General features: G+C 45.8%; 1 protein-coding gene across 1 annotated transcript in view; it reads left to right on the top strand.

The window, feature by feature from the left end:
- The window catches only part of LOC141102910 (matrix metalloproteinase-9-like), a 79,266-nt gene that overhangs the window by 49,062 nt on the left and 13,850 nt on the right, over positions 1-16,354 (top strand). Inside the window, exons 3-4 of the mRNA XM_073591951.1 lie at positions 6,374-6,547; positions 13,714-13,887. Of these exons, the coding sequence (XP_073448052.1) occupies positions 6,374-6,547; positions 13,714-13,887 (348 nt within the window). The remainder of the gene's footprint in view (positions 1-6,373; positions 6,548-13,713; positions 13,888-16,354) is intronic.

Below are 16,354 nucleotides of genomic sequence, written 5' to 3'. Positions count from 1 at the left end.
GAGCACATCACCTCTTTTGAGAATAATGTTTTGGTTCCATTTTGATTTTTTCCATATTTAAGGGGACATGCACTCTTTTTGCAGTCATATTGACTTGCTCTTTGTATTGAAATATATTGTTATTCACTTATACATTTGCCGACCATGCAGTAGTAATTTTATTGCTGGCCAGAGGCTCCCCCAGGCAGTTGAACTCCTTGTTTTACAGGTGCATGTGTGCGCCCCCTGCCTCTCATGCTGTGATTGGACACAGCACGAGTTCATCAGCAGACTCGCAGCCAATGATTTTGTTTGTGAGCCTACTGATTGCTGTGTCCAATGACAGCACAGATCTGTGTGTGTTAGTAAACACCCAAGCAGATCTGGCTGGTTCTTTCTCCCTGATTTCATTTACCATTCAGAGCTGAAATCAGGGAAGAAAGCCAGCCAGTCTGTGAGTAAACACAGCACACATATACTTGTTAGGCACACAGTTAACCCCTTTGATTGCCCTCCTGATCACCCCTGTCACCCAGCCAGTGCCATTAGTACAGTATCAGTGTACAGTAATAATACTGATTACGCATAGTTGCCAACAGTCCCGATTTTCCCGGGACAATCCCGATTTTGGGACCCTTGTCCCGATTTAATTTTGTCCCGGGTGTTTTCCCGAATTTTTGGGGTTTGTCCCGAGAAAATCGTGAGTGTTTTTGTAAAAAACGGCAACGGCTCCACAAAAATGGCCGCCGTTGCCTCCACGAGTCAGTCACAAAGTTCCCCTTGTGTTCAGTGCAGGGGAGAGGGGCAGCCAATCCGCTTCTCTCTTCAGTGTACAAATAGAAAATTCTATTGTACACTGAAGCCTATTGGCTGGAGGGATTGGCAACCCCTCCCCGCTCTACACTGAACACAAGGAAGACGTGATCAGCCTCCACTGCCATCACCCTCCGCCCCCGTGTGTCCAACGGAGCTCTGAGGAATAGTGGGAGTGACGGGAGGGAAGAAGGGAGGCTTTCATCTGGCTGTTCAGGAGTTGTCTGACCTGTGAGTGGTGGCCTGTCAGTGTAGTGGGGGAGAAGAGAGATAGGGGGAGGGGGTGTACTCAGTGTATGGGAGGCTTGGAGCTTTCCCTGCAGTACACTTCTCAAAGGCTGAGGTCCAGCATGGATGGACTGGGGCTCCGCTGGCTGGGGACATTGATGGTCCTGGCTCCCCTCTTGCACACCATGTCACCACCATACCTGCACCCCTCTCCCCCCGTGTCACCACCATACCTGATTCCCCCCTCCCCCCTGTGTCACCAACATACCTGCACCCCCCTCCCCCCTGTGTCACCACCATACCTGCACCCCCCTCTCCCCCCCTGTGTCACCACCATACCTGCACCCCCCTCTCCCCCCCTGTGTCACCACCATACCTGCACCCCCCTCTCCCCCCCCTGTGTCACCACCATACCTGCACCCCCCTCTCCCCCCCCTGTGTCACCACCATACCTGCCCCGCCCTCTCCCCCCCCGTGTCACCACCATACCTGCACCCCCCTCTCCCCCCCGTGTCACCACCATACCTGCACCCCCCTCTCCCCCCCTGTGTCACCACCATACCTGCACCCCCCTCTCCCCCCTGTGTCACCACCATACCTGCACCCCCCTCTCCCCCCCCTGTGTCACCACCATACCTGCCCCGCCCTCTCCCCCCCCTGTGTCACCACCATACCTGCCCCGCCCTCTCCCCCCCGTGTCACCACCATACCTGCACCCCCCTCACCCCCCCGTGTCACCACCATACCTGCACCCCCCTCTCCCCCCCTGTGTCACCACCATACCTGCACCCCCCTCTCCCCCCCTGTGTCACCACCATACCTGCACCCCCCTCTCCCCCCCCTGTGTCACCACCATACCTGCACCGCCCTCTCCCCCCCGTGTCACCACCATACCTGCACCCCCCTCCCCCCCGTGTCACCACCATACCTGCACCCCCCTCTCCCCCCCTGTGTCACCACCATACCTGCACCCCCCTCTCCCCCCCTGTGTCACCACCATACCTGCACCCCCCTCTCCCCCCCTGTGTCACCACCATACCTGCACCCCCCTCTCCCCCCCTGTGTCACCACCATACCTGCCCCGCCCTCTCCCCCCCGTGTCACCACCATACCTGCCCCGCCCGCACCCCCCCTCGTGTCACCACCATACCTGCACCCCCCTCTCCCCCCCTGTGTCACCACCATACCTGCACCCCCCTCTCCCCCCCCGTGTCACCACCATACCTGCACCGCCCTCTCCCCCCGTGTCACCACCATACCTGCACCCCCCCTCTCCCCCCCCGTGTCACCACCATACCTGCACCCCCCCTCTCCCCCCCCGTGTCACCACCATACCTGCACCCCCCTCTCCCCCCCTGTGTCACCACCATACCTGCACCCCCCTCTCCCCCCCTGTGTCACCACCATACCTGCACCCCCCTCTCCCCCCCTGTGTCACCACCATACCTGCACCCCCCTCTCCCCCCCTGTGTCACCACCATACCTGCACCCCCCTCTCCCCCCCTGTGTCACCACCATACCTGCACCCCCCTCTCCCCCCCTGTGTCACCACCATACCTGCACCCCCCTGTGTCACCACCATACCTGCACCCCCCTGTGTCACCACCATACCTGCACCCCCCTGTGTCACCACCATACCTGCACCCCCCTCTCCCCCCTGTGTCACCAACATACCTGCACCCCCCTCTCCCCCCTGTGTCACCAACATACCTGCACCCCCTTCTCCCGCCTCTGCTGGGGGCACCTTATGTAAGGACAGACTCTGCTGGGGGAACCTGATGGCATCTGGTGGCAGGTGACGTGGCAGGTGACACGCTCAGGGGTCCCACTGATTCTGCATTATGGTGAGTTGAATGATTTCATTATTTATATTACAATGTAATAATAGTAATAATGCGCTTCAATCATCCTGACATTATAACAACCATGGTGCCGGGATGATTGAAGTGCTAACACCAGGTGTTTGGAGTATCTTTATCTGCTGATTATTAAACTCTGGAATACACATTGCTATTATGGTGTAGGATCTGGGTCTGCTGTCCATCCCTCTACCCCCCTTTCCCTCTGCATCCCTCATTCATCTCAGACTCTAACCACACCCCATTTAGCCACGCCCATGTAAGCCACGCCCACTATTTCACGTAAACCACGCCCATTTTTTTGCGCGGCGCGCTCCGCGCGCCGCATTTTTCCTTTTTCCTATGCCCCGCCTACTATCGCATGCCCCGCCCCCTAATTATAGCCTGACTCCGCCTACAGCCAAAAAAAAGTGTCCCGAATTTTTTTTTCCCAATGTTGGCAACTATGATTACGGTCACTAGTGATGTCAGATGGTGTCAGTAAGCATCCTTCCCAGCCAGTGCAGTGCCAGTCCCTGATTGCCCAACACACTATCACAGTCACATTATAAGTTTCTGATTACTGCCATTACTAGTATAGTGTCTGTCCGGGTCAGTATCCTGGTTGTGACGGATCTCGGATACCCCATCTGGGCACCTCTGCCAGAACTGTGTCTCCTGTTCTCCAAACGCACCCTCAGCCGGCAGACTCGCCATACCCAGCCCTTAAACCCCAATCATGAGGCAAACCACACAGATGTTAAGGGTTAAACATGCAGAGCATAAACTGTTTATTAAGTACAAAAAATACACCTTTAAATGCAGTTAGGGACACCCCCCTTAGCCTTGTCATAGAGGGGGTAGGGGACAAGGAAGAACCAATGGGAACTCAACACTTGTACATTCAAATAGAAACTACAGATGAAACACATAAAGGGATTATGACAAGTAGGCAGCCCCTCCTTACACATCCCCGCTGGGATGTGTCTCCACATCTTTTGCCTACGTGCCATGACATAACATACTTAAACACAATATTAAGAGGGGGAGGATGGGGAGAAGGGATGCAACATATATAGGCACATCATTACATTATCCCAATGCCATTTTGTCCCCAAGTCTCGTAGCCTCACGCTTTGGGCATACCAAAATCTTTTGTATGCCTTTATCAGCTAAAAGTACATTGTTTGTGGAATAAACGTATATATTTAGCCCAGCCGGGCCAATAGGTTTAGGAAGCCGTAAATGACTCCACGAGCCCGGCCACAGATACCACGCTCACCTGGCTCCAATGAACCAGTGACCGCGGACACAAATGTCTGGAGGTGGCGTCTTCTCCTGGTTGCGGAAGGCGGCAAATAGCCACCAAATCTCCTGTTCTCTGCTGGGCCATAGTCTGTGGGTAGGAGGCCAGCCCACAGCCCCCTCAAAAACACACAGTGACAGTGAGTTCTGTCACACTGGTCACAATCAGAACTATACTAGTTTGTTACTACAAGTTTTTGGAAAATGAAGAAAGAAAATGAAAATGTATTTTGTATTTTCTTTATGAGTTTTTGCAAACCTTGTGGCAAAAAATTAGATCTACAAAATACTCACCATGACACTACCTTGGAGTGTCTACTTTCCAAAAAAGGGTAATTTGAGGGGTGTTTGCACTATCCTATTGGGGCCTCCAAAACAAATAGGTAGTCAGGAAATTAAATGCATACATTACGCCCTTTGAAAGCCTGAAGGTGCTCATTGGATTTTGGGCCCCAGTACGCAGCTAGGCTCCCAAAAAAGTCTCACACAAGTGGTATACCCATACTCAGGAGAAGTAGCAGAATGTGTTTTGAGGTGTAATGCCACATATACCCATTACGTGTGTGAGAAATATCTCAGTAAAGTAAAAAGTTAGTGCAAAAAATTATTTATATATTTTTTTTAATTTTCCAAAAACTTGTGGCAAAAAATAAGATCTTCCAAAGACTCAACATGCCTCTCAGCAAATACCTTGGGTGTATACTTTCCAACAAGGGGACATTTGAGGATGTTTATACTTTCCTGGCATTTTAGGGCCTCTGAAAATGTAATCGGTAGTCAGCAAATCCAATGCGTAATTAACGCCACTTAAAGGCCTGAAGGTGCTCATTGGATTTTGGGCCCCTGCACATGGCTAGGCTGCCACGTGGTATCCCCATACTGAGGAGAAGTGGCAGAATGTATTTTTGGGTGTAATTCCACATATACCCATGACATGCGTGAGAAATATCTTGTTAAAGTGACAACTTTGTGTAAAAAAAATAGAAATTTTTTTGTCCTTTTCCAAAAACTTGTAAAAACTTGTGGCAACAAAATAAAATCTTCCATGGACTCAACATGCCTCTCAGCAAATACCTTGGAGTGTATACTTTTGTGCATTGCACGCAGCCCCATTTACTTCAATTGTTTGCATTTAGCAGGTTCATTGCCTGCCAAAAGCACAGGGGGTATCATTCCTGCCACGGCTTTAGCTATAGGGGGAGCAGTTGTATGTGGTTAAAACACAGCTCAACTGCAGGGTTTTACCACCGCTCAACCTCAATGTGAACAAGCCCCAAATTTAGCAGTGACATCAATAATAAACTGTGTAGAGGGTAAAGCTGTGCAAGAGGCCCAGCAGGCCACACCCACCACAGGCTGTTTTCAGAAAAACACAGGAGGGGGCGGAGACAAAACCAGTCACCCTGCACAAAGAGAGAGAGCAGCAGTGAGCGGTCTTTATTACAGAAAGCTCCTGCACAGAAGTAATGTCTCACACTGGATTACTGCTCAGATCTGGACAAAATATACAAAGCACACCAAGATTCAAGTAAGGATACACATGACTCCTATAACTAGACAACATTTGCTTATCTTGAAGTTCAGTTTTAAAGCCCCACTCAGGGATTAATGGTTTGGGGTTTTCTCATCTCTGAATAGGGGGAAGAATTGGTGGCAACTTATAGTGTGTGAGGGGTGGGACACTGACCTCTTGTAGACTGACCAGCAATCAAAAACTACCACACCTTCCCTTCCTTTTGAGTTCATAGCCACTCTATCGTCATTTTATTCCATACATGCTTTAAGGGGTTCTAACCCTAAGCCCCCTGAGAATTGTTTAGCTGGACACTAGTCCTGATGATGAAGAGATGTTTCTAACGAATATTATGAATATAACAATTATGGGTGCTCACAGTCTATGTCAATTTATGTTGGTTTATTACAGATTTTGGTGCAAAAAAAAAAAAAAATCAATTTTAACCCACTAAAGCAGTTGCTTTGCCCTTCCATTACACATTGTTTTGTTTGTTAATTAGGCAGGGTTCACATTTCTATATGTATCTGGGTTACAGTCAACTAAACCTCTAGTTCTTAGCAGTTATGGTTCTTCTACACTATGAAAGGTCAGATGGTTAATATGGGATTACTCACATCTCCATTATATTTATAGAGAAGGTCTTCTGTATGTTATTTTCCTTTGCTTGATAACTCTGTTATACTTCTTTCCACAGCGATTTATACTGTAGGTGGAAATGCTAATGGTCAACCCTGTATCTCCCAATTTGAGTATAACTCGAAGTGGTATTGGGGCTGTACCACTGATGACACCTCTGAAGGGCGTCGCTGGTGCTCTACAACAGAGAATTATAATAAGGATATGAAGTGGGGATACTGTCCACAAAAATGTAAGTGTTGTGTTTGGTCTTGCTGATGATATGTTGTGGGTTTATAGAATCTCCATACTTATCTTTACATTAACAGGACTGTTCTGTTCTCGCTACACGTTTGCCCCTGGTGTGTATGTAGCTCAACATATAGTTTAAACCTTGAATCCTAACCAGACTGTCTGTAACTTTGGATCTTTATTACGATGAACAGGTGGTGGTCATATAAGATAGGATATGATATGTGCGGTGAAACTAGGAATAAACAGACAATGAACATATATAAGAATTACATGAACATAACAAATGCCTACTAGGTATACAAATAAACAGTCTTTAGCATACCAGCGATGCTGCCCTAGAAGGACTGGGAATTCCTCAGAACATGTAGTACAGGCTTAGCTGGCTCCATTGCAATCTGTTCTTCTCATGGTAAAGATGAGAGAGTTGCAATAGGAAGTGGGCTAGTTCCTGGTGATATGACAGGAAATGTCTATTGACCATAGAACACTACCCATCAATAGTCCTTTGTTGAGAGTGGCATCTAGTGGGCAATGTTGATATTGTAAGTCCAGAAGATATTATTTTTCCTTTATAGGCTGAAGGCATGACACTCCCCACCTGGTATCATCAGAAACCACTATTTATTCCTCAGGTGACAACAACAAAATTAGCTATATGGATAGACAAGCAATAGCTCGACCAAGCGTCTTCCATTCTGAGAATCTGGTAAATCTGTCAGATTTAAACTGGCAGTCTGAAATGTCGAGATCTCAGGACGATGTCAGCATCTGAGTCTGGATCTGCTAGTTCAATAGTGTCACTCTTAGGAACAGTCTGTTCTGCATTGTACAAGAATGCAGGTCCTGTAAACCATGTTGTGTCTTTAAAGTTACATGTAGCAACAGCTCTTATAGCATGGTCTGCAGGATTATGGTCAGTAGGTACGTAGCGCATTGTGTTGGACAAGTGGATCTCCTAATCCTCAACACTCTGTTGTTGAACTAAACATAGAAATGTATCTATGAATTCTATGTGGCATCGTGCTGTAGTGTCAACAGTTCTTAAGTAGGCCACAGCAGCTATTGCCTTGATAGAAGCATCACAGAATATGCAAAGGTTTTGGCTCTGTGTCAGTGTAGAAGATATTGGAGCATATGGGCGTGAAACATGGAGATCAGATAAGACTGATAGAGAGTTCTACCACTCTACCCAAGAGTTCCTCTTATCAGGGGGTAGTGGAGCATCCCAGTCGGATGTTTCATGAATCAAGTCTCTAAGTATGGCTTTACCTTGAATTATAACAGGTGCCGCAAATCCTAATTGGTCGTCATAGGCTATTGATTGTGGACAAGACACCTCTGCGAGTGAAAGGCTTTTCTTCTCCATTTATTTGGAAGGTAAAGGAATCAGATTTCAAGTCCCAAAGTAGAACTAGACTGCGCTGTACAGGTAAAGAGTCTGTACCTAGATCTAAGTCTCTTAGATTGTTAGAATGGTCTTGAGCAGGGAAAGCTTCCATTACCTCTTTGCTGTTGGAAGCAATCTTGTGAAGCCTGAGATTAGAACAGATGGATGTCAGCATCTGAGTCTGGATCTACTAGTTCAATAGTGTCACTCTTAGGAACAGTCTGTTCTGCATTGTACAAGAATGCAGGTCCTGTAAACCATGTTGTGTCTTTAAAGTTACATGCAGCAACAGATCTTGTAGCATGGTCTGCAGGATTATGGTCAGTAGGTACGTAGCGCCATTGTGTTGGACGAGTGGATCTCCTAATCCTCAACACTCTGTTGTTGACGTAAACATAGAAACGTTTGGTCTCATTGTAGATGTAGCCTAGCACTCCCTTGCTGTCAGTGTAGAGCTGGATATCCTTGAGGTCAATGTCCATCTCTGAGGTTATTAGTTCTGCTAGTTCAACAGCTAGTACTGCAGCACAAAGTTCTAGCCTAGGTACAGTGTGCTCAGGGTGTGGGGCTAGTTTTGCCTTGCCCATGACAAATTCTATGTGGCATCGTGCTGTAGTGTCGACAGTTCTTAAGTAGGCCACAGCAGCTATTGCCTTGATAGAAGCATCACAGAATTGCAAAGGTTTTGGCTCTGTGTCAGTGTAGAAGGTATTGGAGCATATGGGCATGAAACATGGAGATCAGATAAGACTGATAGAGAGTTCTACCACTCTACCCAAGAGTTCCTCTTATCAGGGGGTAATGGAGCATCCCAGTCGGATGTTTCACGAATCAAGTCTCTAAGTAGGGCTTTACCCTGAATTGCAACAGCTGCCGCAAATCCTAATTGGTTGTCATAGGCTATTGATTGTGGACAAGACACCTCTGCAAGTGAAAGGCTTTTCTTCTCCATTTATTTGGAAGGTAAAGGAATCAGATTTCAAGTCCCAAAGTAGACCTAGACTGCGCTGTACAGGTAAAGAGTCTGTACCTAGATCTAAGTCTCTTAGATTGTTAGAATGGTCTTGAGCAGGGAAAAAGCTTCCAATACCTCTTTGCTGTTGGAAGCAATCTTGTGAAGTCTGAGAATAAAACAAGCGAGCATTTCCTGTGCTCTTTTAAGAAGACAGATTGCAGACTCACTGGAAGGTAAGGATTTCAAGCAGTCATCTACATAAAAGTCTTTCTGTACAAATTGCTTTACATCTGAGCCATACTTAAGTTCACCTTCTGGGGCGGAATGTCTGAGTCTGTAGATAGCGACTGCAGGTGAAGGGCTTTTACCAAAGATGTGTACCCCCATGCGATACTCTGAGATGTCTTTGGAAGGGTCATTGTCTCTGAACCAAAGGAACCTTAGGAAGTTTCTGTCAACCTCTCTGACCAGGAAGCAATGGAACATCTGTTGGATGTCAGCTATGAAGGCAACAGAATCTTTGCAGAAGCGTAAGAGCACTCCAAGGAGTTTGTTGTTGAGGACTGGGCCTGTCAAGAAGACATCATTCAAGGAGACACCCTTGAATTTGGCACTAGAGTCAAACACTACTCTGATTTGACCTGGCTTTTTAGGATGGTACACTCCGAATATAGGGAGGTACCAACACTCTTCAGAGTCTTTAAGGGTGGGAGCTATCTCGGGATGACCATTCTCAAAGATTTTCCCCATGAAAGAAAAGAAATGTTCTCTCATCTCTGGCTTTCTTTGTAAATTATGTCTAAGGGAAGTGAAACGTTGTAGCACTTGTTCTCTGTTATTGGGTAAGCGTTGTCTCTGTGGTCTGAAGGGAAGAGGTGCGACCCAGCTGTTTGTGTTATCTTTGATTAGTCCTTGCTCCATTACTTCTAAGAAGAGTTTGTCCCTAATAGACATTGCCACACGATTGTCATCTTTAGTTCTTTGAAAGACTGTGCACCCTAAATGGTCTCGGTCACTGTCACAGGCAACGTTATCACTAGTGGGGCTTGTGAAGGGACAAGACAAGTGGGAGGTGTAGGGCGATTCCTTAACAAGGAAATGGTTATGGCATGGCTGGAAAAGAGAAGGACGCCCATTCTCTAGGGTATTTGTGAGCATGCTGTTAACGGAGTTAGGTTTGTGCACGCTTCCTAGACAGACATCTCCGATGGTGACCCATCCGAGGTCCAACCTCTGAGCATAAGGAGCATTGTTGGGACCATTAATTTGAGCTCTTGATTTGTGGACTCGTAATATATCTCTCCCAAGGAGTAGGATAATCTGAGCCTGGGGATCAAGTTCTGGTATCAGATGCGCTATGCGTTTCAAGTGTGGGTGATGAGCAGCCACATCTGGTGTAGGAATTTCAGATCTATGGTCGGGGATCTGGTTGCATTCGATAAGAGTTGGTAAAGATAAGCATGATTGTCCATCAATGGACTCGACTTGGTATCCGGATGCTCTCCTCCCTGCTGTCTCCACTATTACTGCACAAGTTTTTAAGGAGTAGGGGATGCTGGGGCCTTTACTGCCAAAGATGTCAAAGAAGGTTGAGCTGGCTAATGACTTGTTACTTTGGTCATCCAGAATTGCGTAAAGCTTAATAGCTTTGTCTTTTTGGCCTGCTAGGTAGACTCTGACTAGGCAGATTTTGGAGCAGGACCTGCCACCTATGACTCCTTTGCAGACCTCTGTACATTGTGAAGTGATCTCTGGTGCAGTTGTAATATTGTGCTCTTCTTCCCCGCCATGCTCACTAGTGCTGAAAGTGTGTTGTAAAATCCATGGAGCTGGCCCAGGGTGTAAACCTGTGCTGTGTTTTGAGCTGTCACATTCTGTGCATTTTAAACTGACCTTACAGTCCTTGGCGAGGTGAGATCTGGAAGAGCAGCACCTGTAGCAGATGTGGGTCTCCTTGAGGAAGGCCTTGCGGTACTGCAGGGTCTTCTCTCTGAAGCCTCTGCATTGTAGGAGAGGATGTGGCTTCTGATGCAAGGGACACTGCTTACCAGGATCTTTGACCTTTGTCTCTGAGTTAGAGAAGCTGGCAGACCTGTGAAAAGAATCTGGAGGAGTCACATTAGTTTTGTGTACCGCTACTGGAGGTTTACGAGAATTAAGTCCTGAAGGAGCAGCAAATGACAATGTAAAATCAAAACTTGGATCATTTCTTGTTTTAGCTTGCTGACACACAAAGTCCACAGTCCGCTGAACCGTAACACTCATCAAGTCTATCCCAAATCATTTTAAGACCAGTGTCTGGGTGGTTTATATTTATTGTCCTGATTCGCCTGACATGCTCTGCAGACTCATTTCCAAGCCATTTGATCAGGAGGTCTATCTCTTCACTGCAAGACAGATCTAAGTCTCTGATAGCATTTTGAAAGGAAGACCGCCAGGCTCTGTAGCTTTCAGGGCAGTCATTAAACTTTTCAAATCCTTTGGTGACTAACTCACGTGCAAAGAACCTTGCAAAGTCTATGGTGGCTTGGTTATCCTGCTGTGTGTTGCCGTGGTGGGATGGCTGTGTGTAGTCATACCTTTTGAGGGTGTCAAGCCGGCCTCTGTTGTACCGTTCTGACTTGGACTTTGGTTCTGGAGGGCGATTAGAAGGCTCTGTTATCTCACGTTTAGGGAGTCTTTCGTAGGAGGCATCACTTTGCATGGATTTCTCCTGTTTTCAGGCTTGAGGCTTGTCGCTGACTTGCGGCGGTACCGTGTAGTGTCTTTGGCTTGTCTCTTTGACGTAATCTTTGTCACTGCTTGGCTTAAAATGTTGGTTGATGTAATCCGAAGTTCGTTGTAGAGAATTTTGAGTTTCAGCTTCTGGGTCGAGAATATTGCTGCGTCTGCTGCATTCACTTCTCGGGTATACAGCTAATTCTAAGGCCTCTGCTTCGGCTATGCTGCTTCCTTCTCTACAGTGAGTTTCTCTAGGGTTACTTCTAGGAGGGCTTCCTCGGCCTCTAACTGTTGCTGCGCCTTTAACTGTGCCTTTAGCCTCACTTTCTCCTTTTTAATCTGCATTTCTTGTTCAGCAAAGGCTGCTCGGGCCTTGGCGGCTTCAGCTTTTGCACGTGCGATAGCAAGTGCATTGCTTGCGGAGGAAGATCTACAGGAGCCGAAAACTTGGGACCTCGTCTTGAGTGAGGATGCCTGGCTATGTGACATGTTGTTAGCAGGAATGCTTGACTGTGTAGAGACTGCTGTATTGCCATATGCAGGTGACTGCGCTGACAGGGTAGCAGACCTCTGTGTAGTCACTGTCCTAAATCCCACTTGCTGCATAGCCGCTGTTTCAATGTTCTGTTCTTGCTACATGTTTGCCCCTGGCGTGTATGTAGCTCAACATACAGTTTAAACCTTGAATCCTACAATAACCAGACTGTCTGTAACTTTGGATCTTTATTACGATGAACAGGTGGTGGTCATATAAGATAGGATATGATATGCGCGGTGAAACTAGGAATAAACAGACAAAGAACATATATAAGAATTACATGAACATAACAAATGCCTACTAGGTATACAAATAAACAGTCTTTAGCATACCAGCGATGCTGCCCTAGAAGGACCGGGAATTCCTCTGAACATAGTAACATAGAACATAGAACGTAGTACAGGCTTAGCTGGCTCCATTGCAATCTGTTCTCCTCATGGTACAGATGAGAGAGTTGCAATAGGAAGTGGGCTAGTTCCTAGTGATATGACAGGAATTGTCTATTGACCATAGAACACTACCTATCAATAGTCCTTTGTTGAGAGTGGCATCTAGTGGGCAATGTTGATATTGCAAGTCCAGAAGATATTATTTTTCCTTTATAGGCTGAAGGCATGACAAGGGCAGTTTGGATGTATAGGCCTGAGAAGCTTACAGATATTATCTGTTGTACTGTTTAAAGAATAGGAAAAGCTGGCCAAGGGCACCTTCCCTCTTCTTTTTGAGATAGGGTACATGCGCAAATGTAAAGGGAGAAACTTTACCATCTTGTTACTCACATTCTCCTGGCCTGAGGCCCACCTTCACAAATAAAAGAATGTTCACACAAATAGCCTATTAGCACTTTTACTGTGATTTAATAGATCAACTCTACATAGGCACTTTATCAATTCTACACTTCAGGCAGGCAGTACAGTACAACTCTATAAATCTACAATGCTATAAACATGAAAGTCCAGCCATCTCTCCATCCCTTCACCATAAATCTGACTAACATACACCCTCATTCGGAGTCTGTGGTCCACCTAGCCCTGAAGGGACCTTTCTTTTCCAGGCTACAAACCTATATAACATAATTCAGGGATATCCTCTTCCCATACTCCTGCCTGACTTGGATTCCACCCACTCTAGCTTATAAAGCAGTGCACACTCCACCTACCAACTACATGCAGACAAGGCCTTGCTAAAAGAGGCATAACGCTTGTCTAAAGGCTATGTCAATTTATGTTGCTTTAAAAAAGATGTTGGACAAAAAATATGTTGTTTTCACCCAACAAAGTCACGGCTTTTCCCCTTCCAGTGCAAATTTTTCTGTGTATTACTTGGACAGGGTTCACATTTCTATATGTAATTGAGTTATGGTAAGCCTATGAAGTAGTTCTCAGCAGTCATGGTTCCTCTGCACTATAAAAGGTCTGATGGATAATTTGGGATTCCTCACATTTTTACTCTTTTTAGTCTTCCTTGATACATTTTTGTATTCATTATGTTTATAGAAACTTTGTGTATGTACAGTATGTAATTTTCCCTTGCTTGGTAAATTTGTTATACTTTTTTTGCCAGTGATCTATGCTTTAGGTGGAAATGCTAATGGTCAGCCCTGTGTCTTCCCATTCAAGTATCATTTTAAGAAGTATTGGGGCTGTACTAGTTATGGAAACTCTGATGGACGTCTCTGGTGCTCTACAACAGCAGATTATAATAAGGATAAGAAGTGGGGATACTGTACACCTAATTGTAAGTGTTGTGTTTGGTCTTACTGATGATATGCTTTGGGTTTAGCAAAGCTCCATACTTATCTCTACATTAACAGATCAGTTGTGATATATAGGCCCCAGAAGCTTACATATAGTATCTGTGGCTCTGTGTAAGGAATAGGTATATGTTTGACAGAATTGGACCCTATAAAATATCACAGAACATAAAAATGTTTGCAAATTAAATTTCAAATTTTTTCTCCTATGAAAGTAGACATGTGCAGAATGGAAACATTTGTTTCGTTTAATTTTGGAAAGGTTTGTTAAGTTACTAATTTCGTTTTGGAACTTGTTTAGTTTAGTTTAGATTCATTTCCTTCATGAATTTCCTTCATGAATTCCAAATTTTTGGAACGATTCTAATTTGTATCGGTCAAAAAAATTATCGACCGATGCAAATTCTATGTGAATCAAGGGAGCCCCCAGATTGTGTCCCCCCCCCCCCCCCATGTGAATGAGTATGGGGTACATAGTAAAAAAAAAAAAGTTAATAAAGGGCTTGTCAAAAACTGATGTGTTTTTATATAAAAAACCCATAGGAACGCCCACCACAACGAAAATAAACAAAGAAAAAACATCGCTCTCCGAACACAACTGGTCCTGTCCAGGGACAGAGCAGAATGACAGGTAAACATAGGGGTGGGGTCACCCGATTACGTCACCAGGTAACCCCCATCCCTATGTTTACCTGTCATACAGCTGTGTCCCTGGACGGGGGCAGTTATGTTTGGCAGGTAACTTTTTTCGCTCGGGTCAGGGTTTTTACCCCATGCTCATATTCACACAGGGGGGGGCTGGGATTTGGGGGATTCTTTTAACATGGGGGCTTTTAGATTCCAATAAGTCAGCCCCCACACCCCCACAACCACTGGGCCAGGGTTGTGGGGAAGAGGCTCTTGTCCCTATCAACATGCTCCAAAGCACCCCCCCCCATGTTGAAAACATGTGGCCTGGTTCACTCATTCCCCCCCCCCCCTTTTCCTGGTCTTTATGCGTGGAAAAGGGTCTGGTATGGATCTTTTTTTCATTTCTATTTGCTGGCAATTCTGTTTACATTCAGCAGGCAGCGGGCAGCTGATGAGTCTTCGGTTGTTAAGGAAGTGACGGCTGACTTCCCGGCCCGCTCCTTAACAACCAGCTATTCTTCACACAGAATTCAAATCAGCCAGAAAATTTGGAATTCGTTAGAAAATTCATAAAGGCAATGAAAGTAAACAAAATGAAACAAAACTTAATGAATTCCGAAATGAATATACAAAATGGAATTAGGAACATAACGAATTTGCCTGAAACAAAGTTAATTTTTCCGTTCTGCATGTCTACTGTCATAGGAGAAAAATTAAAAAGTTAGATTTAGACATTTTTCTTGATTAAAATTGTTATTTTAAGGCGAACAGTACATTTCTTTGAATCATTTCCAGTTATTAAAAACACAAAACAGTGACTTTTTAAATTTTGTAACTTTGTAAGGTACTTTTTAAAATATGATGTAGTTATAGGATGTGGTCTGTGTTTGGGCAAGGTTACCAACTGATCCTCATTGGAAGAAACTGTCCCCATTTTCAAAACAAAATCCATGTGTCCATCTTTCCTCTTCTATTGTCCCTTTTCTTGTAGGGCCATTACAAATAAAAAAAAATAAAAAAGAATCACATACATCAAGCTATGTATCCACAGCAATGTATAATTTCATTTTTTTTACCTATTTATATATCACCAACATACTCCAAACTACAAATGAACATTGTATCCCCCTTACCCTGAGAGAGTGGAAATGATTTAACCTCTTGCCAACAGCTACTGCTGGCCCTATAAGGGGTTTGTGACTGACAGGAGGTGCAGAGTTCCTGATCTTGTGACAAATGTGATTGACTATCACAGTGCGCACGTGATCAGGATCCCCTCCAAACTGTTAGTGGAGAACTAGAGCTGTCAGCAGGGCTGCTGTTAGAAATCACGGGGCCTCATACAGCCTACCTAACAAGCTCTCTTCTGGCCGGAAGTGACTGAGGACATAGATTTATCCGTACCTGTCTTTGCAGTCTCAGTTGCAAAGATAAATTAATTAGAAGCGCTCTGAAGCGTCTTGGTCATTCACAAACTGAAGCATAGTAAACACAGTTTACTGTGCTTCAGTGATGAATGGACACAGGAGTGATTGGCACCGATCACTCACTGTGTTCATTCAGGTAAGGAAGGGGTCAATAAATAATATATTTACTGGTCCCTTCCCCCCACTATCCACCCTAAATATCCCCTGTGTACCCGCAGCAGCTGCCAGCAGGAGATGATAGGAGGGAAGCCTGGTGCACTGCGGGGGAAAGGGGCACAAAGAGGGGCCCCAGACAGCAGTTGGAAGGGGTGCCTGTGCTAGGACCACTACCCCGAAGTGGGGAGAAGCTGGTAGCACTGCAAGAGAAGGCAGAAGAGGATATGTGTCAGCAATA

The sequence above is a fragment of the Aquarana catesbeiana genome, linkage group LG07, assembly GCF_042186555.1.
Source record: "Aquarana catesbeiana isolate 2022-GZ linkage group LG07, ASM4218655v1, whole genome shotgun sequence".
NCBI classification, from domain to species: Eukaryota; Metazoa; Chordata; class Amphibia; order Anura; family Ranidae; genus Aquarana; species Aquarana catesbeiana.
The sequence above is the reverse complement of the archived record's forward strand: the minus strand, read 5'-3'. Positions and strand labels throughout refer to the sequence as shown.